We start from the raw sequence: 21,858 nt of genomic DNA, 5'->3' as shown, positions 1-21,858 counted from the left end.
AGGTGCCGCAGTAAGAGGTGACGGGTGCCGCAAAGTGCCTATAGTAACAATAATATGTATATAAAACTAGATTAGGATGCTGTGAGAAAATTTTAATTCTTCAAAGAGTGCCGCGAATCGTTAAATTTTGGGAACCCTGCGTTAGATGGCAATTGGCAATGGTATTTAGAAGCGATCAGGGGATCCGTACCCCTTACTCAAGAAAAAAACATATCTAGGGGAAGCGAAGTTATTGTTAGAAAAAGTCGGTTTGAAAAGAAGGTTTGAAGAAGGTTTCAAAATGTTTCTCTCGTTAACTCTCGTCCCCTGCAAGAAATTTAAAATAAGTTTTAGTTGATCGGTTTTAGTAACAATGGAAATTGATGTCCTAAAAACGCATTTATTTAGGCCTTTTTTCGACATCAATTTCAAAACATTTCTGGAGGAGGGTCCCCGAACCAACACCCTTTCACTAAGGTTACTACCAAAAATAGTCTGAAATTGTGCCTTTAAGATTTCAACTTTGAAAAGTTTCGGAGGAAAATTCCTAAAACCGTTCCTTACGTCTAAATGTCTTTAAAGATGACCTGAAATTGCGTTTTACCTTTCATGGGAGGATTCTTGAACTCCTCCTTTCCAAAAATTGCCTAATGTTGGGAAAAATCTGAATTGATTTTGAAAATAACCTTAAAATAAAAAATAATAAAAAGTTACTGACTATTGATCAGGTAATTACGTCCAACTAACCATAGTTCTTTCACTCCCCCCCCCCCCCCTGTCCCATTTTTTTCCTTTTTCCTATTGGTCTAAAAGTTAGAAAATCTTCAAAATGCTACACTTCGCAATCCCCCTCCACCCACTAAAACCATTAAAGAGCTTCTCGAACCTCGTTTTTACGGCTTCAATGTCGAAAAATTTCCAGGGAATAATTACCAAACGCCTTGCCTTCTGAAAGCATCGAAAATAGTTTAAGATTGCTTTTGTGGAACTTCAATTTTGAAAAAACGGCCGAACTCATAACGTCACCAAATATGGTCCACAGTTGCCACTTTTAAGACTTCAATTACGAAAAAATTTTGGACGAGGGTCCGACCCGACTGCTCCCATATGAAATCTGAAAAATCAAAAACTACATTTTCGAAAAATTTAAGGTGGAGAACGTTTAAATCCCTCCTTAAAACTTCGCTTTTTAGGACTTTAATTTCAAAATAGTTTTGGGGAGAGCTCCAGAATCGTCCTGCCCGTAACATCATCGAAGTTATTCTAAAACCGTTTTTAGAACTTCAGTTTCGAAAAACTGGGCGGAGGGGTGATGGATTTCGCTCTATTAAAAAAAAGCCATCGGAAGCAACTTCAAGTCTCATTCCTTTGATTACACTAACGTCGACAAATATAGCCTATAATGGCGTTTTTAAGATTTCCATTTCTAAAAATTTCCTTAGAAGGCCTTCCGAATTTTTCCTTCCATAGCATATCACCATCATTTGTTCTAAACAGCTTTGATTCCATAAAGCGACTGATTCAATAAAGTTGGATTTCGTTTTGATGATTTCATTTCATTAAGAACGGTTAATTCAGTTGTCCACTGTTTCAAAATGTTGAAAATTTGGTGCGGCTACTCTTGGTGTGCCGCCCTTCGTCAGTAAAGTTGAAAGAAGCTTCAGTGCGCTGAGAAAGCTGAAATTGTATCTAAGGTCGACTATGACATGAAAGCGGTTGAATCATGTTGCTTTATGTTACGTTCACAAAAACATCTTGGACGAAATTGATCACAAAAAATAGCACGGATATTCGTATGCCATGTGCAGCCTAGAAAAAATGTATTTGTTGGTATTTAATTTTTTTTCTTATTGTGTAATTACGTAAATCAAGATGTAATCGTTTTAAAAGTATTGTATGCAATGTAAACCCATTTCTATTTGATGTCAAGTTTTTGTCTCATATATATATATATATATATACGAATTTTTTTCTTAACACAACTTGAAAATGACAGAGTCAGAATGGTCCCCCCCCCCCCCAATAAATTTCAGCTGACGACGCCAATGGGTGATTCCTGATGATGCACACGGAGGACAGCGAACGAAATGGAAACCTGTTGAAGTGTCCTGCAAATTTGTTCAGACCTGCAAAACCTATGGCCAGGATTTCTTGAACTCTTATTTCAATAGAAACGAGACCTGGGTCCAGGGCTATAACCAGACTTTTGTTTCGGGGAAGGTTTTTATCAAACATATTTTTCATAAAATCTATATAATTAATTACATTTGATTTGATTGTATATTGTATTGATTTTTGTTGCAATTTTAACCAAATGAAAAATACGATGTATTTATCTAATGATAAAATAATCTAATGTGTGCAGTGCATAACCTTTGTACCCCTATTAATCGATGTGTTTTTGATAACTCAAAAGAAGATACGCACACCAGGGCCGGATTCAGGGGAGGGCAGGCGGGGCTACTGCCCCGGGGCCTCCATAACAAAGGGGCCCCCACAGTAAAATTTTTAAAAAATATCCTAACTTTCACGGGTCGAAAATATCGGATATATATAAATACATATATATATATATATATATCAAAATATTCGGATATCAAAGTATCGGATATTTTTGAAAATATGATGATCTTTTCGAACCCTGATTAGGGGCCTCCACACTTCCGAATCCGGCCCTACGCACACTTACGTATCAGCACATTCGAATTAACGCTTCTTAAAGTAATATGTTTTCACAATAATTAAATAGGTTAAATACAGATCTTAGACGCTTCAAATTAAAAAAAAAAAAAGATTTTAAATGTTTTTGTAAGAAACGGGGTTTGCAATAACTACAAATAAAATAAAGGAATAAAAAAAATACTGTAGATAGTACAACTTTTCAATAAAAATATCATTTCTCAAATGAAATAGAAGAAAAAAATGAAAAGAATTAAAAAAAATGAAGTACAGTAAAACCTGTAAAGTTGACCATCTTTGTAAGTTGACCACCTGTCTATGTTGACCGCTCTTGTCAGGAACGGAATTAGTCCTATCTCATATAATGAAGGAAAACCTCCGTAACTTGACCACTTGTCTATCTTGACCACTAATGTACGCCAAATTTGGTTTGGAGTATTGTAAAAAGCCCTTTGTAAGTTGACCACTTGGTTTATTTTTTTTTAACTTTCTTCAGCAAATTATTTTATTTTATTATTTATTTATTAATCATTGTTATTAATATTATTTATTTATTATTATTATTATTATTATTTTTTGATAGCTTTCCAAAAATGTTTTTAATGCTTTGATGACAGACTAGCATTTTACTAACTAAACAGCAGCATAAAGCTTATGCTGCTCTTTATTCTCCAAACTTGTTTTTCATTTGTTGTTCTATTTGAGATAGCTTTTTGTACTCTGTTCAATGAAAATAGGTGTCAGTAGAAAAGTTCAAAGTCTTTTCTTTCAGTTGCAATATGTTGTGGCAACACAGGAATTGTGCTAAAAAGAGCAGGCCCGGATCTATACATTTTGGGCCACCCTGGCAACAAAATATGTAGGGCCCCTCCCTAGTGGCCAGCAGTGTCTATTTGTAAAGTGAATAAGCTGATTTTTTTCTATTTTTTCTTCAATTTCTAGGGCCGTTAGCCCCTTTAAGGACACGGGCCCCTCGCACTGAGGGTACGCAGATCTGGGCCTGCTAATGAGTAAAGTTACATGTTTCTGGTGCAAGGGATTAAGAGATAGGACATTTTAATTTTGCCTTTATGAACTGGGAGAGTCGCGCTTATTGCTCTTTGTGCTATAAGTTGTACAAAAAAGGCTTGAAAAAGAAAGTTAGTTGAACTTGAGATTAATAAAAAGTATGCAATATTATATTAAAATTAATTGAAATTGGAGAAAGCCAGAGAAAATTAGCCGGCACATGTGGAATTGCTAAAACTACAGTGTCTAATCTAGTTAAAAAAAAAAATATTTGATTAGTATTTTTAATTATGGTTTCACTTTCAATAATGTTAAACAATGAAAGTGAGTTGAATAGAAAGAATAAGGGTGAGTTACTCAAAAAATGAATATATTGTGCAAGAAATGACAAAAAATAAAAAAATCATTACCGCCCTTTATAAGTTGACCACCTGTCTAAGTTGACCACCAAAGAACTGCACCGCGAGTGGTCAACTTACACAGGTTTCACTGTATTTTCTTTTTTTTCAGCAAAAAAGTATGATGAAAAGCACTTTTTGAAATGCTTTTGAAAAGTTTCGGAGGGGGGGGGGGGGTTTGAACCCTAAGAACCCTCCCCTTACATAAGGCCCTGCCTGGGTCCACAATGCAACAATGGACATGAAAGAACAATCCTGTCCTTGGAAACATCCAAGGCTGTCGAAGCCACGGATTTCAAACAAACAATGGCAAAGGATGGTGAGCGTCATTTGGGCCAGAAAGGGGCAATTGTTGGGCAAGTTCATGCCTAACGATACAACAATGCATATGCTAGAGTAAGGCGTTGAAGAACCTTTGCCGTGCGATTCAAAACAAGAGGAGAGGCAGGCTCACAAAGAGAGTATGTCTCCATCAGGACAATGCTTGTTCACACAATTCACAGACTTAGCCCCAAATGACTACCATCTCTTCTCTAGGTTGAAAAAACTTCTGAGTGAGACATTTTTCAGGACTGGAAAGGAGCTGAGAAAAAAGATTTTGGCACGGAGGAAGAGTTCCACAATTCAAGCTTAAGCAAGATGATACACCACATGCAAATATGCATTGATCTCAATGAAAATCATATTGAGAAATAGGGGAAAGTCTAAGCTTTCCAACAATGTATTATTCAATGCCAATAAACATATTTTTCATTGTGAAAAATAGATTTCCTAGCATTGAACAGTAAACCTTGTTCTATGGACAACCCTCATATTTTGCCAATTATGCTGAAAAAAAATGCGACAAATGTTTCTTTGAACTTGTAAGAACTAATATCTGTATCTCAGAGCCAGAAGAACGTAGCTCCAAATATTTCGATTCATGTTTATCAGTGCCCTGTATGTAGAAGCCTATTCCGCATCGAGCCATGTGAACATAGTTCTTAAAAAAGATATCCTTTCATTTTTTTTTTTTACCAGGGATAAAAGAACGTGTCTCATCCTTTGCATGGGCCAGAAAAAAGTTTTTCCTCTCTTCTGTAAAATTATCATAATGCGACTTACGTCCACTTGGCTGAGTTACAGATATGCAGCTCAATATTTTAAGCAAAAACTGTTCTGTTGAGGTATTAGAACAATTACACATTTTTCAAGCTTTATACATGTTTATTTTTTAAGACTTGTATTTTTATAATAATTTACAATATTTCTGGTCATAGAAAAACATATTTACAGGACATTTTGCATCAAAAATTTACAATGATGTTCAATTAGTTATTTTGTAACCATGTTTTTGAATGTTAAAAGCTATCATGGAATATACTTCTATTTGGAATTATGTTGATGAAATTTTAAAATATTCCACGGTATATTTTATGATAACTATTTTTCCCCCCCAAGTTTTTGTTTCATCATATGTTTAATAAATAAATAAAAATTTGTGAAAAAATATTAAATTGTTACTTTTCTAGCTTTTCTGTTCGGGGTACACAAAATTACCCCTAGATAATTAAATATTTTTGATTTTCTTTCAAATCAAACATTTTTAAATACAACATTTACAGCGAAAACAATTTTGAAAAAAGAAGTTTACATCAAAATTGCCTTTTTTTTTTTGGAAATTATGATTGTCGTTATTTTGAATTCCAAATACTGGAATTGTAAAAACATGAAATCATAATCTTAATAAAACATATTTCGTGTTTGATTTTATAAAATTATCAACACAAGACATGGAAGAACAAACATTTACAACATGCATTTTCATATGCATGGCACTCACCGTCTCAACAGCGATGTTTTAAGACTGTTCTGTATTTGCATAATAAAAACACGTACGTAAATCTATGTACATATGATCATATGTTTCTCTCTCACTCTCTCAGATGAATCACTAAAGTTGTAACAACTATGAACACTGCATTCAATTTACAAATGTATTCGACTATTGATGATTTTTTGTACATTCTCATACAATGAGAAAAATTACAGCTGAAAATCAGCTTCAACAAAAAAGAACACAAAAGTAACTTCATAAAGCTACATGAAAACTGATAAATTAACATATTGAAACAACAGAAAGGTCAGTTAGTTGTAGCATAATGGGCCTCTCTTTTATTGTATACAAAAATATTTCAGGTCAAATCTTTTGTATATTTTTTACAAGCCAGCTTTTCAGGAGGTAGGTTTTTGCTTACACTCAAACTGAGATGGCAAATTAAGAGCATTATTTTACGTATTTCACACAAATTGGATTAAGTTACACATTATTCCTTTTTTTATTGCATTCTTGTATTGGTTAAGTAATGAAATTACTTTTTACACAACTATTCCATCATTGCACTGTCAAGTCATATACACATGAAATTAAATAACTTCTCATAAAACTTAACAGAACTATTTCTTCCTTGCTTACATAAATACAGAATCTAAAAAAATTGTACAATAAGACTTCTCACCACATCTAAAATAAATACATTCATATTGCATGCTTTAAACTTTTGTCAAAGATAACTTTTTGGGTTCATTCACGCCCCATTTGAAACATTTCAACCAAAAGCTTTCAAGGTAATTAAAATTAGGAACAACTTACTATACCCCCCCCCCCCCAATTTTCAACTTCAAAAACATAAGAAAGAAAATAAATTGCATTTCAGTCGTTTGAAATAAAATGCCAGAGCTGGGGAACCACAACACAATGTTTGAAGCCGTTCGCTTCTCAGTTGGCCAAAGAGAGGTGTCAGTAGACTGACAGGCACAAGATGGCAGTTGACAATGATGCGACAGCAGCAAAACTTGCTGGAATTAGTATTTGGTGAATCAGTACAGAGGTGATAAAAACGGAACAACTTTTCTGAACACCAAATAGTACAATGCTCGTGAATGAAATTAAAAAAAAAAAATTAATGCTATGATGAAACTCTTGGGCGCTTAGATGGAGGTACACTGTTGGCATCCTCTTCTTCGTCTTCCTCTTCCTCCGAATCCTCATCAGGATAATCAACCAGTCCGCCCTAGATAAGAGGCAAGCAAGTGACTCAAACTGAATTTTTATTAATAAATATGCACTCAATATGCACTTTTTTACATTCCTAACAATTAAAGGTAAGAAAACACCAAATTCATTCAAGCTAGGCTATCACATATATCACAACTATTATTAAACTTTCATTAGCAAAATTTTGCAAGGTTAGAGATGGTTTTTACCAATTTGAGGAGAGATTTTTTTTTTTTTGGGGGGGGGGGGGAATTGATATTTTACTAATTAAAATGATGTTTACTAATTATAAATTCTTAGAAAACATAAAATATCACACATTTACTTACTTACAAACTTATTTAAAAAAAATATCTTTTTCAGTTCAAAACATCAAAAATTATTCCAATCATCATTCAACTCTTAATTTTGAATAACATGTGTTTTTTTATATAGTTCAATGAATTTTTTGACAAAAATTGGCCAATTTTTTGGGGGAGGGGGGGGGGCAAGGGGAATTAAGAGATTTTGAAAAGGGAAAACTGCTGGTTTAGTTGGGTAACCATTGCAATTCTGCTATGAAGGTAACATACACAGGGTTGCCACTCAATTCTTGTTCTTGGTAAAAAATTCCCTTGTTTCCCGGTATGAGTAAGCAGCTTTACAAACAAGCTAATACTGATATTTGTATAAGAGAATTAATATCTTGATAGTTTCATTGGGGGAAAAAATGCAAATAAATAAATTGAATAAGAGGAAGTAAAAATTCTAACTGAAATAACAGTCTAAAACAACAACTAAACTGAAATAATAGCATGGTGTTTGAATTTATATTACTTTTTGTTTTTTTTTTTTTAAAAAGACAACCATTCATTACTCTGATATTAAAAGAGTCCCTGCATCTCGGCTCAAGGAGGGGGCGATCGCCTCTTCCTTGTATCCGCCTTGACCTCAGACTATCCATTGTGACATCATCTTTTGTAACAGCAGCAGACACATCCCTGATGTAGGTACAATCTTACTGATTGATTGCAATAATTGATGTTTTAGAAAATTTCTATATTTTCACGGCAATAATTATTGTAGAGACAACCATTATAATTACAACAATTTAGCAACAAAAAACGAGGTTAAAAGTTGTCGATCAACTTATACCAGAACGGGATAAGAATGCATATAAAACAAAATTCCTCAACACTTAAAGTACAGTAACTCCACTCCTCCTTATATTCTGCTTGTTGGGGGACAACAAAAAAGCATGATATACCCGAAAATGCTACACAACTGAGGTCATAAAAAGTAAATATTCAACTCAAGTACAAATTAATGACGTGTACCAACAAAAAGATTATCATCATATCAGGATGATTTTCTTAAAAAAGCAAAAAAAAAAAAAAAAAAAGTTTACCAATTGTTCCTTTAAAATTTAAAAAATAATAACAATTTATAATATTTTCTATAACGGTGGAAATAACCTATTTAGATGTAAGGACAACATAACAGATTTGTTCATGCTAATATCTTTTATCTGAAATATAATTTTCTGGGAGACAAGAAAGATGAGATAAAAAGAGGAGCTATGTAATGAGGGGTTACTATACCAGGGTTAATACTCTACTTTGAAAATTAAAAGTAAGGAGTTTTTAAGAGTTCATTTTACTTTTAAATAAAAACTATAATGAGTCGACTGAAAGTAGTAGAGGCCAAAATAACTGCCAACTATCAAAAAAATTGAAACATTTATAGGATACAAAAGGACTAATTTCAAACACAACAAACAATTTTCGGCGAAGCTTGTGATTGATTTTGGCATAGAAACATAAGGTTACTCATACGAGATTGAAATACAAAACCTTCAACTTAAATATTATGGATCCTTTCAAAAAAATTGTACAAATTATTTTAATCCTCAAAATAGATCAACATTTTGTAAACAATTTCAAAACTTTTGTGCGACTCTGCGCTGATAAACATAGAAAACTGACTAATTTTAAGAGTTTTCCCTCTAATAAGTATGAAAATTATAATTCTAGGAAATAGTGGTACCACTGTTTAGCTATTAAGTTGCTCTTTCATCTATTGTATAAAATATGTTATGTTTATTCATGTCAAGTAATTAATATCTACAAATTTGAAAAAAAAAAAAAAGCGATTTAAATTTTTAAAAGTCCAATTTTTTTTAATTAAAAAAAAATTACAAACCCTGCCAACTACAGATGTTATGTATGTATTAAAACACTTAAAGAAGTTGAAACAAAAATAAATTTTAGCCAGCGATTTCGTACTTAAATCGCTCTCTCAAGTATCAATATTTATCTACCATTCTACATTTTGTTAAATTATACTACAAATATTTCTGTCCAGTATTTAAAATAATTGTAACAAAAAAAAAAAAAATAAATAAATAAATAAAATTCAGAATAGGGTTCAGCATTTAACTTTGTGACCCAAGACACTCTTAAAAAGCACAGAATTTCGTTTAAAACGTATAAATTCCGTGATTTTAACAAAAATAAAAAGTTATTTTAATTGTTCACCTCTTAACAAAGCGTAATAAACATCAAAAATTCGAAAAATCGGATTCCCATAGCAGATGCAAAGAGATCGCAATTCTCAAAGTGAAGGCATCAAAAGTATAAAAACGACTTGTAAAAGAAATATTTTTGAAAAAATTATTTTAAAATTGCATTTTAGAGTCCTATGATAAAAATTTATTAACATCTGTGGACACAGTTGAAGCAAAAATAAATAAATAAATAAATAAATGAAATAAAATAAACCATCTATTCAGCATTTTAATTTTTGACTCATAACAGAAAATGGAATTTTGCTTTAAAAACTTGAAATGAGAGTTCTAACAGAAATAAAGAGACTTTTCATTTATTTGCATCCTAATAAAGCGAAGTTAGCTTGAAAAAAGAACAAAATATGACTCTCTTATCAGATTTAAAGGATTGCATTTTTCAAAATGTAGACATCTAAAGAAAAAAAACGGTAATTAAAAGAGTTTATTTAAAGTTAATCATCCTTGTTAGCATCGAAAAATCAAAACCCATATAATTTTCTCCCAAAATAACAATTAAACATCGCACCGCACCATAAAAACGCAAATATTGACAAGCTGGCAAAATGATGAGAATATTTTCTAATCAAGTCATTATAAAGGTTCAACGCCAGATGCTAAGTGGTGATAATTTTGAAGTTGGTAACCTTATCTGAAGCGATCATATTTTTTCCCCACCCTTACTATCTTTTTGCAGTTCTAAGTTCATTTCGCAGATATATATTATTGTTTATTAAATCATGAGCGGGGGGGGGGGGGGGAGAGAAGTTCTTACCAATGCCTTTTCAGAAAAGTTTACAACAACACCGCTGCTAATTAGCTGTGATAAAACAAACAAACAACCATTATATTTATTTGGCAGTAGCAATTATTTATCACAGGAGCATCGCAAGAGTGCCAAAAATCTTTCAGGGTTCTCCTGTGTTACACGATTATAGATATATTGTTATTATTTCCAATTTAAATTTAGGCTTCATGCTCTACATTAACAGTCCCCAAATTTTTTTAATCAAAGTTTACAAATGTAGTTTGCTCAGAGAAAACTTGAAACAATTTTGCGAAAATTACAAATGTAGTTTGCTCAGAGAAAACTTGAAACAATTTTGCGAAAATTTAAAAAACAAACTTGCTCATAAAAATCATTGGTCTAATTAATAAAAAAAAAATACCTTTCGTGTTAGTTGCGGAGATTTTACTTCCACAGTTGGACTTAAGGGTGTTGTAACATTTGATGGACTGTTAGTTCTCCGACTATTTAAAACAGGAGAAAATGACCGCAATGGAACTGTCTTGACATTTTCTTTGCCTTCTGCCTCTCGTGCTAGAAAAACAAATCATATTATAAAAACTGTATAACCATTTCATAAAATTTTACTTATATCATTAATTCAATTACATAATCACTGTAATAACAAATTTGGGACTGCTAACATATTTTAACTTTGTCTTTAGGGAGAAAAGGGACATGAATTCTTTAAAAAAGGCTTTATTTCAACATTTAACACTATGACAAAAGAAAATTACGAAATATGTACATAAATCTTTACTTTTAAAAATGTAATCCTAATGTTTCTTAAAGATAAATTATGGGGTATAAATAAACAATAAGAATAAAATTTGAAATCTTACATAGTTTTGTTTCATAAAAAAGCAAGGCTTTTGTGGTATTTTCTGAATTTATAATATTTATTTCTAATTAAACACAAAAAATAACTTAATTATTACCTGTGTTTTACAATTAAAATGCAATAACAAAAACAGGTTTTAAATGTATCTAATAGCAATGTACATTAACTGCCATAGACAAAACAAGCTCCTGTGGATGAGAAAAAGAATTTAAATCATTTAAAATGGAAAAATGCAAAAGCAAACTATTTTCAGTGTGAATTTTTAAAGCCATAAACATTTGATAATATTACTCCTCGAGTCTTAGAAGGAATGACTCAATAGAATATTAAGAAAGTGATTGTAAAAGATGTATCCTGGCAATGATAAATTTTAAGTTTTTAAAAATTTCACCAGTTTTTTGCAGATTGTAAAAATTTGCTCATCTTCCAGTTCTGTCTCTTTTTCTTGTACTACTTAGTTTAAAATTTCAAGGTAGTAAAAGAAAACTTGGAAAAAATGTACATTAATGCTGCAAATACAACTTTATGCAACAATTAAAACAATTATCAATTCTTACTGGAAGCTATTCATGACCACCTTAAAAAAAAAGTAACATCGAGAAGAAAACAGCAATGTGCGAATGGATAAAAGAGAGATACATGAGAAATTAAAACTGAAACTGTTTTTGAAAAAGAAGACCACCTAGAATCTCTGCAAATTACATGAAATTACATGAAGTCTAAAGATTACTTAATAACTAGCCTTGTATATTTCAAGAATAGAAAAAAAAAAACCCACTTTTTTCCAAATTAATTCAGTATTAAATTTTAATACTGAATTTACTGGATGGTTAAAAAGAAGTAATGGGAAAAGGAAAAGCAAGAAGTGTAGATTTAAATAAATTATTACAAGTTATTTTAATCAACTAAATTTGCAGTCAATTTCAGTATTCGAATTTATAGGAAATCTAGCAAAGTGAGAAAATAAAGGATGAAGGGAAGACATTGTTTATTTAACAAGGTTGGCTTTCTGCCGGCAGAAACTAGTTTTTGCCATGCCAGTGGCAGAAACTGGTTATAACCGGTTAAAACCGGCAGAAACTGGCGAAAACTTAAAGTCGTTTAAAAAAACTAAAGTAATTACTAAATGATATTTGTTTAAACTAAAAAATTAAACTTCATTTCATTATTGTAAAAAATAAAATGTTATGCTACTGCCCTTGATTTAGTTCAGAAAGGGAACTTTTCAATTACTGATGCTCGTAATATTTGGATTAATCTAACAAAGGACGAAACTCATATGGGTTCTTAGGATAGAGGAATGACTTACAGAATTAAACTGGCATTACTGTTTGTAATTTGCTCGCAAATAAACTCCATCTAAGTTGCTTGTGATTGAAATTATGTCTTCAAGAAGAAAGTGTCAAATTTTACTTCCCAATATTAATCTAGATTTTGTACTTAATATCACAGCTTTGCAAATCAAATTGGCCCAACTTCTCGAAACTCATTTTTCCAGTCGAATTTTTACCACTACCCTAGTTACTACATGATGGACCAGTTTAAAAAAATATACAATTCGAAAGTTTTATGAATATTACTTGTTCTTTGATGCATTGCCTGCTAGCTCTTCTGTTGCAAGAATATTCTAAAGTTTCTCATTCTTGTATATTAAATTGAGAAACTATTTAGATTTTTGGAACCACCTTTTCCAAGAAGCAACTGCAGGATCCAAACAATGTAACATTTGATTCTGAATTGGAATAATATTGTAAATTAAACTGTGCTTTGGTTAACAATTAATTATTTTTTACATGCGTTTTCTACTGTCTATCAATAGTTTTTTTTTTTGTCATTTTGAGAGTTTTTGCCAGTTTCTGCCGAAAATGTGGCAGTGGTTTTTGCCATGCCGGTTTTAACCGGTTTCTACCAGTGGTTTTAACCGCTCCGGCAAAAACTTGCCAGCCCTGTTATTTAATGACAAGTTTTCAGTGAAGCATAAATACAATTGCAGTGAAAAGTGATGATGGCTTCACAGCAACATGTTGGAGAGTATTGGGACATCTTAAAAATCGGTCTTTTCAGTGCAACATGCTGCTGGAAGTGCCCTTTTTGCAACTATATGACTGTTCACTCTTAATCTTCAAGATCAAACAATGAGAAATTTTTTAAAGTGGAAACAAAAACCAGAAGTTTGAACCACCACATGAAAGACAAAAAGGAGAAAAAAGAAGGAAAAACAAGAACTTGGGACTAAAATGGTAATTTTTTCGAAAAATAATCTTCACCTCGTTTTTCTAGAATCTTCCCAATTCCTATTTGATCAAATTCGTCATCTAAATCTTTATGTTCATTTACAGGTTCTTCATCATCTATTTCATCATCGTCATTAAACCACATTTCTTCATCTTCATCAATCTGCCTAGGGTCACGGCGATACCTACTATTTCTCATTATCAACGAGACACTGGAAAAAAAAATAATTAGTTAAAGATATGAAAAATGAAAACATTGAATGTACATACAAAAAGAATAGCAACAGTAAAAGCTTACTTATCAACAGAAGAGCGATCTTTGCGATCCAAATGCTGTTCATAACGTAACCTTAAAGATCTGAATGTTTGAACATAATCTACTTTATCTAATACTTTTCCATAACGTTCAACAACATGACCACACAATGTCTTAACATCCTCCTGTACGAAAACAATAATAGTGTACGAGTTAGTTCACGTAAAATACAAAAAGTCTATCACAGTTACAGAAAATGATAAATGGATGTTGACATTTATGCATGACGCAAAATTTAAATAAAATTACTTAAGGTCAGGGTTCCTGACAGAGCGTAAGACTGTGCACTTTAAAAAAAAGTCAGGCTTAAGAATTTTCAACCTAACTTGAATCACTACGAGCAAGTGAACAGGGGTCTGTCCAGGATTTTTCACAGGGTCCGTTTTTTGTGAAAAATAAAATAATTTTGTGAAAAATCAATTATTTTTGTGAAAAATCAAATAATTAATTTTTTTTTCTTGTAAAAACGAAAGCTTCGACTCTTGAGATGGTGGAAACTGCATCATTGACACTTAAAGTTGAGTGTTTTCTCTCGAGAATATCATTCTTGAGTGTTTTTCTAGTATTTGAAGAGAGGGGGGGAGGCATCGCTCCCTGGGAGATGAGCACCCCTCAAGTATCAATATTTATCTACCATTCTACATCATGTTAAATTATACTATAAATGTTTTTTGTATAGTATTTAAAATAACTGTAAGAAAAAAAATTAGGCAGGGGTTCAGCATATAACTTTTTAACCCAAGACACTGTTTAAGAGCACAGAGTTTCGTTCAAACCTTATAAATTCCGTGATTTTCACAAAAATAAAAAAATATTTTATTTGTTTACCTCTTAACTAAGCGTACTAAACATCGAAAATTCGAAACATCAGATTTCCACAGCGGATGCAAAGAGATTGCAATCCTCAAAGTGAAGGAATCAAAAGTATAAAAACGGCTTGTAAAATAAATATTTTTGATAAAATTACTTTTGAATTGCATTTTAGAGTCCTATGATAAGTATATCATTAATATCTGGACACAGTTGAAGCAAAAATAAATAAATAAAATAAAAAATAAACCATCGATTCAGCCTTTTAATTATTGACTCATAAAAGAAAATGGAATTCCCCTTTAAAAACTTGAAATAAGCTTTGTTACAAAAATAAAGAGACTTTTCATTTATTTGCATCCTAATAAAGCGAAGTTAGCTTGAAAAAAAGAATGAAATATGATTCTCATATCGGATGTAAAAAGATTGCGTTTTTCAAAATGTAGACATCTATAGAAAAAAATAACGGTAAATAAAAGTTTATTTAAAGTTAATTATCCTTTTAGTATCGAAAAAACAAACCCATATAACTTTCTCCCAAAATAACAGTTTAACATCGCACCAGCAGACACTAAATGGCGATAAGTTTAAATTTTGTAACCCTATCCGAAGCGATCACATCAGTTAAATTTTGTAACCCTATCCGAAGCGATCACATCCGCCCCACCCATACTATCCTTTGCAGTTCTAAATTCATTTCGCTGTATATTATTGATGCTTAAATCATGAGTGGGGAGAAAAGTGCTTACTACGCCTATTCAGAGAATGTTGACGCTTTTCCAAAGAAGTTTACAACAACACCGCTGCATAAAACAAACAAGCAAAATTATAAACCAAACTGACTTTCAGCTGTTAATTTCTTTCAAAGAAACCAACAACAGGCATTATATTTATTTGGCGGTAGTAATTATTTATGGCTTGCAGGAGCATCACAAGAGTGCCGATTTTTTTTTTCCTTTTGCAAAATTAGCTGATTTTGTATAAGTTGATTCCTCTAATTTAACTTTAAATATGCTGTATTATTTTAATTTGAGATTTGCTCTTTCAATAAACAATTTGTGAAAAATCCGTTTTTGTTTACCAGAATTTTGTGAAGGGTCCGTTTTGGTTGATCGGATTTTTGTGAAAGGTCCGTTTTGGTTGGTCGGATTTTTGTGAAAGGTCCGTTTTGGTTGATCGGATTTTTGTGAAGGGTCCCTTAACGGACCCAAATTTGCTCTGGCCAGACCCCTGGTGAAAGAAAGAAAAGATAGAATAAAAAACACACATCCATAAAAACGCCGAAAAAACTGGAACAGCGATTTTCAAAATCTTGATTTTACCAAAATTGAACTCTCATTTCTACAGTATATTTTCTTACTGATCCACTTCCACACTCTGCCTTATCCTATAGTTAAGTGCACTGCTCTATTAATAGTTATCCAAAGTGATTAATTTGTAAAGTAAAAGTCTGATAACCTGAAAAATATGAGAAAGGCAGAGTTTGAAACGGTGCTGGGCTTGAAAATTGCAGCTCATTTGAATATAATGACTTAACAAAAATCGAGAGAGCAAAAATAGGACCCTCATACAGGAGTACACTGCACATTTCCATATTTTAATTTTTTTACCACTCTTTTTGTTTATTTTTTCAAAAATATTTATCTTCAACTTCACACTGTTAAATGGTAAATCAAAAAGGAATCATGTAACTGCAAAAAAGTATGAGATTAAAACTGGCATGGTAGATTAATACAAACCTTTGCACAAACAAAAAATAAGCTCTTAATTTAAGAGCTGATAAGCTATTCAATAAAATATTCATCAAAAAGTATTTCTTTGTTTATTAGATGAATTGTTATAAGATCAATTTTTTTAAACAATTGAAACTGTGTGAATCCCGAGTAGTGTCAGAGTTTCCGTCGTAATTTGAATATGAACTTAGTAATAAATTCCACCTATACCAAAATACGAGGCAGTACTACTTTGCCTTTAAACATTGGAATATTTTATAGAATATATATTTTTAAAAATCTTTTTCTCAATTTTTAGAATTATCACTCGAATTTTTAATTGAGGGGGACATTTTTTCGACCACTTTTTCTCTTTTAATGGGAACTCTGCTTGAGGTCATTTCATTTAATAAATGCATGCATTGTAGATACATCAAAGTATACCCTTTTCCTTATTTTATAATATCAGAGTAATATTTTTGCATGCACACATATAACACAAATTATGGTGATTAATAGTGGGCATGTGCCAATAAGCAAATTGGGCATTAATTGGTTGATTAATGATCATGATGATTTTTAATACAATTGCTTCCTTACCGTTTTTAAAAAGTAATTTCATATTATTAATACAGTAATATTATGTTAATTACACAAAAAGTCAAATATTTAGTTAGTTGCCTGTATTCAGCAGATGCTTTTAACTCAGAAATTATTTTTTATGTTATTAGTAACCACTCAAACCAACACTTTGAAAATTCACAGTAATCTTCAAGCACCAAGCTAAAAGTAGAGCATAGAGCAAAGTATTGACAAATGAAGCATGTTGCAACACTGCAAATGTGCACATTTATTCAAAACAAAAAAAATTAAAACCTACTTAATTAAAAAAAAAAGTAGGAGAATGTAAGACAAAGTGAAATGATGAAATATTTACTCTGCTTTTAGCAAAACCTATCTGGTAATAATTTAACTATGTAAAACACATGTAGTCTATTCCAGTCAGGAAAAAATTATATCTGAAACTCAAAGCATATGATAATACTATTTTTAAAAAATGATACTCAAACTAATATTTTGTTGCAGGTCAAAAATTATTATTGTTATTAGCATTTTAAATATAAATTAAGATCTATTAATATTTGGTGAAGCATTTATTTAGTTAATATTAAGTATATTTGTATTCAAACCATTTTGTACAATTAGTCAAGTACATGCCGAACAAAGTGAAAGTTTATTTCATTTACTAAATCACTTATGGGTTCATTTATCAACTAATTTATTTACATTTCTCCATTTAATAATTCACTTATTTGTTCATTCATTCACTCATTTTCTTATTCGCTCACTATTTTAATCACTCATTTACCTTTTCACGTATATAACCTAATTATTAATTTATTTATTACTTTATTGTTTCATTTATTCATTCATCCTTTTATTTACTTATTTATTTGATCGAAAATAGTTTTTGCAATGGCAAAGAAACCATTTTCTTAGAAAAATATTTCATTTTTCACTTTGTCTCATGGAAAAATAAGTGAACATTTCCCCCCCTTTTTTTAAAGGCGAAAATGTATTGCCAAAAATAACGCTTTAATGCAAGTTTTATTATAAAATACAATGCGCTTCCTGTATATGTTGTAATTTTCAAAAAAAAAATTCCGATTCCTTCAGTTTGGAAAAGCTAAGTTATCTTGCATATTACACTTGGCTCTACATTCCCCTACATGAAAATTTTGAAAATCAAATGATAAAAGAAAGAATTAAATAAAGTGAAGAGTTATAAGTGTAGGAAGAATTATTTATAAATCAGCAAGGAATGGTTTATGCCTCAACCATCCTGAAACACTCATGTTTTGCGTTGTAATTTAAAAGTACTGTATAAAAAAGTATATATATTTGTGAAGGGGCCGCAAAACTAATTTGTGTCTGAATCAACCTCTGATGTTTTTAAAAATACGCCAGGCTTTTGTGATTACAAATGTATTTTAAAATATTGTCAGAAAAGAAAATGACCAACTCACCACTTTAATAAATTCAAACATTTCAACAATAGCTGAGTCTAATAAATTGTATCTGCCATTATTTCTTTTAAATGCCTCAACAACAGGCTGGAACAAATTGCCACCAGTTATATATCTATTGTAAAATTCATCTTTGAGTCCAATAATTTTTCGCATAAACCTGAGAGCACCTGCAAAAAATCAAACATACAATAAGAAATTAAGTCACAATGACAACTAAGAAGTGCAAAAGGTAATTTTTAAGCACACATTTAACTAACAGTTTTTAACCATTATTTGATGTTTTCATTGAAGATTCTTTACTTTTCTAACTCCTTTCAAATTATTTGAAAATCAGTTTAAAGTACTGAATACAATTGTCAAAGTTTAAGAAACCTGTGAACTAGGACAATTCCCTCATTAGTTTCATTCTCAGTTAGAAAGCAAGGCCATAATGCGCTGAGATTTGGATCAAAGCATTTTTCTTTCTTTTGATGATGACTTAAATTCAGTTTATGAAAAATCTAGAACGTTAAATAATTATATTTCAATTTTAGTATGAAGTGAAAGCTATAAAACAGAGGTATAAAGTTTTACATACTAACATCTTAATCAAATCAAAAGTGATCTCTCTTATTTGATTTTGTTCAATGACAAAAGAAGAAAAAAAAGGGAACCCTTTTGCATAACTATAAGCAATATTTTAGAACTAGAAGACCTTAAACAAATCATTTGAGGCAGTGAGAAGCAAAAGGATGTAAGTGGACATTTTCAAGTTTCGAGTAAAACATGTTTTAAGATAAGGTCCTAGGTAGGCTTTCATTGAAAAGTTTTTTCAAATCCTGCTGTATAACAGACCCTACCAGAGCTACTAGTACTATCTCTTGCTTCAAGACAGAGGAGAGGTTCACCTACCATTTATACAGGTATCTCCAAATTTTTAATTTTGCAATTTACATCCCTTTGCTTCTCACTGCCTCATTTGGAAAAAAAAAAAAAAGTTGGAACTTCTCAAATTTTTACAATACAAAGAAAAGGCAAGACAACCATTTGCTGATAAACATATTAAATAACGAACACTATTTTCAGAAATAAATTTTCTGATCAACAAAAGCATAAATGCGTTTCCATGGACAAGCAACAAATCAAACAAAAATTTGCACAAGCATGAGGAGTTCAGACGAAGTTTCCAAAGAATGGGATTGAATTGAACTAATTTCCACAAAAGTTGCTCACAGGAGGTTTGCGAGACATGTAATTTTGAATAATCAGTGGGTCAGCTGTGGAAAGCAAGACCAGACACTTGTGATAAATAAATTACTTTTATTTCCTGCAATTGAAAACCTGAATGAGATAAGTAAAAATCTTGAGGAAAAAAATGGGAGAAGGGGGGGGGGGGTCAAATTCTGGAATTTAATTGGTATAATAAAAATAACACAGAAAAAGTTACGTCTTTTGAAACAACTGGATCCTTCAAATTTGGTAGTTTCTTCAATTATCTTCTAACATACAGATGACATTGTGAATTGGCCTAGGTCTTAACACTTTTTAGAAGTGTCTATACTGTTTACAAAAATGGCTGTGTGCACAATATAACGTGTTCAAATATTTGAATTTTATGAAAATCAATGTTTAGTGCAAAACATTTGCAAGCTGTAAAATGGGGTATGAAAAATGAAAAACTCAAAAAAGTGATGGATAATTTTCAACAGAAATTAGGGCTAAGGATTCAAGGCAGGAGTTAGTGACTGTTGATTTCAAGTATTTTTTCATCAGTTTAAAATGTTAAAATGAACGAAAGGAAAATACTTTTCTCAGAAATATTTTCCCTTTCACAATTAAAAAAAAATTTGTTTATTTTTCCACCAATGCTTAACTGATTGTAGATAAATGCACACATTTTAACTCAACAATTGCAAAAGCTGTTCTTTGGTATTTCTATATCTTTCTTCCCCCTCCCTTTAAATGACATCAAACATTCCATGGTCAACCTAAGTACAGTTGAACTTGGTTCATACAAAATGTCAAACATCTACAAATTAATTCACATTAGTCGTTATTTGTAACAATCATGACTGAGTGATACTGTGAAGAAAAAAAGAAATGCTACTTCTATACTTAATCACGCTTGCTGACATGAGCACTTAATACTCTAAATTTTTTGAAATGTTTTAAATCAAAGAGTTTATTTTAAGACTGTTTCTTTTAAGACTAAAAGTTTAACAAAGCAGAAATTTTTTGTGACCTGAAGTGAAATGACAAAACTTTCATGAGACAAATAATTTTAAGATTTTTCATGACCTATAGATGAACACAGTGTGAAGGAGCTTTGAGAAAAATACTTTTTAGGGTAGGGAAAATTGTTGCCAGAAATATATTGTTGTTCTATATATTTATTTTGAAGGATATTTAATAAATATTGATTAATAAATTAATACTTTTTGTGGCATGACCAGCACATCCACAGTCTTTCCATTATATCTATTTTGAAAATACTTCTTAAAATAATTTTAAAAGTTTTTAAATATGTGTACTGAAGATGTTAACACATAAAAGTTTTCCAAAAATAGTGATTGATTGAACGAAATTTGGGAACAATTTGAGGGAAAGAAAGGATGTATGGATTTAAAAGTTTTAAATGTGTTGTCTTATTCTGCCAGAGTACAGGAGGACAAAAAAGATCAAATGGATCACATGTAACAAATGTTTGGATTTGTGTAAAAAAGTATATTAGGTAAATTTAAAAAACAATAATCTACTTACATAATATTAGGAATGTATGCTTTGACTTCATTAAAACTAGTATCCTTCGTAATAAATCTTTTTGTAAAATATAATTTTTCACATGGTATGTATGGTGCTCGACACAAAATGATAATAATTCTAAAATGAGACTCATAAGCTGAGCAGTTTGGCTGTCTTCTGAAAGAAAAAAGAGCGAAAATTAATAAATATATTTATTATATCAAGTGCATAAGTAAGATATTTAATTCATCAGGTCTAAAGCTTAAAAAAAAAAAAATCATAAGCAGTGTTACAAATATGTGGCATTAGGGGTGTTTTGCAACAAAATTTCGGTTTTGACGCCCAGATTTCCAAACCTGGATACCAAATTTGTCGCCTAAAATTTCAGATTGATTCAAACTTTTTATTTCTCAACTTGTCGCAATCATAACCAGTAACTGATGCAAAGGAACAAAAAGATATTTTACTTAAATTTTAAAAATTAAACTGGTATGTGTGCATTGTTTCTATTCCTTTTTTTATAACCTCAATGCCTATTTAATTTTTTAAAAATAGCCGCAAGAAATTTTCACATCTAGAAAACTTACCCCTAGTGTCAACAGTATATCTAGATTTAAATTCCTCATTCTAACACTGATAGTGATTTTAAGTATTTGTTGCTTGTTTGCTTCAAAATCGCGAATTTATATTGAAATTGGGCTTTCATTTCATACATAAAAATGTTTTAATATGACAAGGAGTTCTTTAGTACTTTATTAAGTTTT

The 21,858-nt window shown here is 31.1% G+C and overlaps 1 protein-coding gene across 1 annotated transcript in view; it reads right to left on the bottom strand.

Moving 5' to 3' along the window:
- Window positions 1-5,260: 5,260 nt before the first annotated feature.
- The window catches only part of LOC129222436 (serine/threonine-protein phosphatase 4 regulatory subunit 3A-like), a 46,201-nt gene continuing 29,603 nt past the window's right edge, over window positions 5,261-21,858 (bottom strand). Inside the window, exons 7-12 of the mRNA XM_054856950.1 lie at window positions 21,113-21,271; window positions 18,371-18,540; window positions 13,804-13,946; window positions 13,539-13,717; window positions 10,813-10,964; window positions 5,261-7,117 (exon numbers count right to left, since the gene is read on the bottom strand). Coding sequence (XP_054712925.1) covers window positions 7,013-7,117; window positions 10,813-10,964; window positions 13,539-13,717; window positions 13,804-13,946; window positions 18,371-18,540; window positions 21,113-21,271 — 908 coding nt within the window. The 3' untranslated portion in view covers window positions 5,261-7,012. The remainder of the gene's footprint in view (window positions 7,118-10,812; window positions 10,965-13,538; window positions 13,718-13,803; window positions 13,947-18,370; window positions 18,541-21,112; window positions 21,272-21,858) is intronic.

The sequence above is a fragment of the Uloborus diversus genome, chromosome 5 (assembly GCF_026930045.1).
Source record: "Uloborus diversus isolate 005 chromosome 5, Udiv.v.3.1, whole genome shotgun sequence".
NCBI lineage: Eukaryota > Metazoa > Arthropoda > Arachnida > Araneae > Uloboridae > Uloborus > Uloborus diversus.
This window is presented reverse-complemented; position numbering and strand designations above follow the sequence as displayed.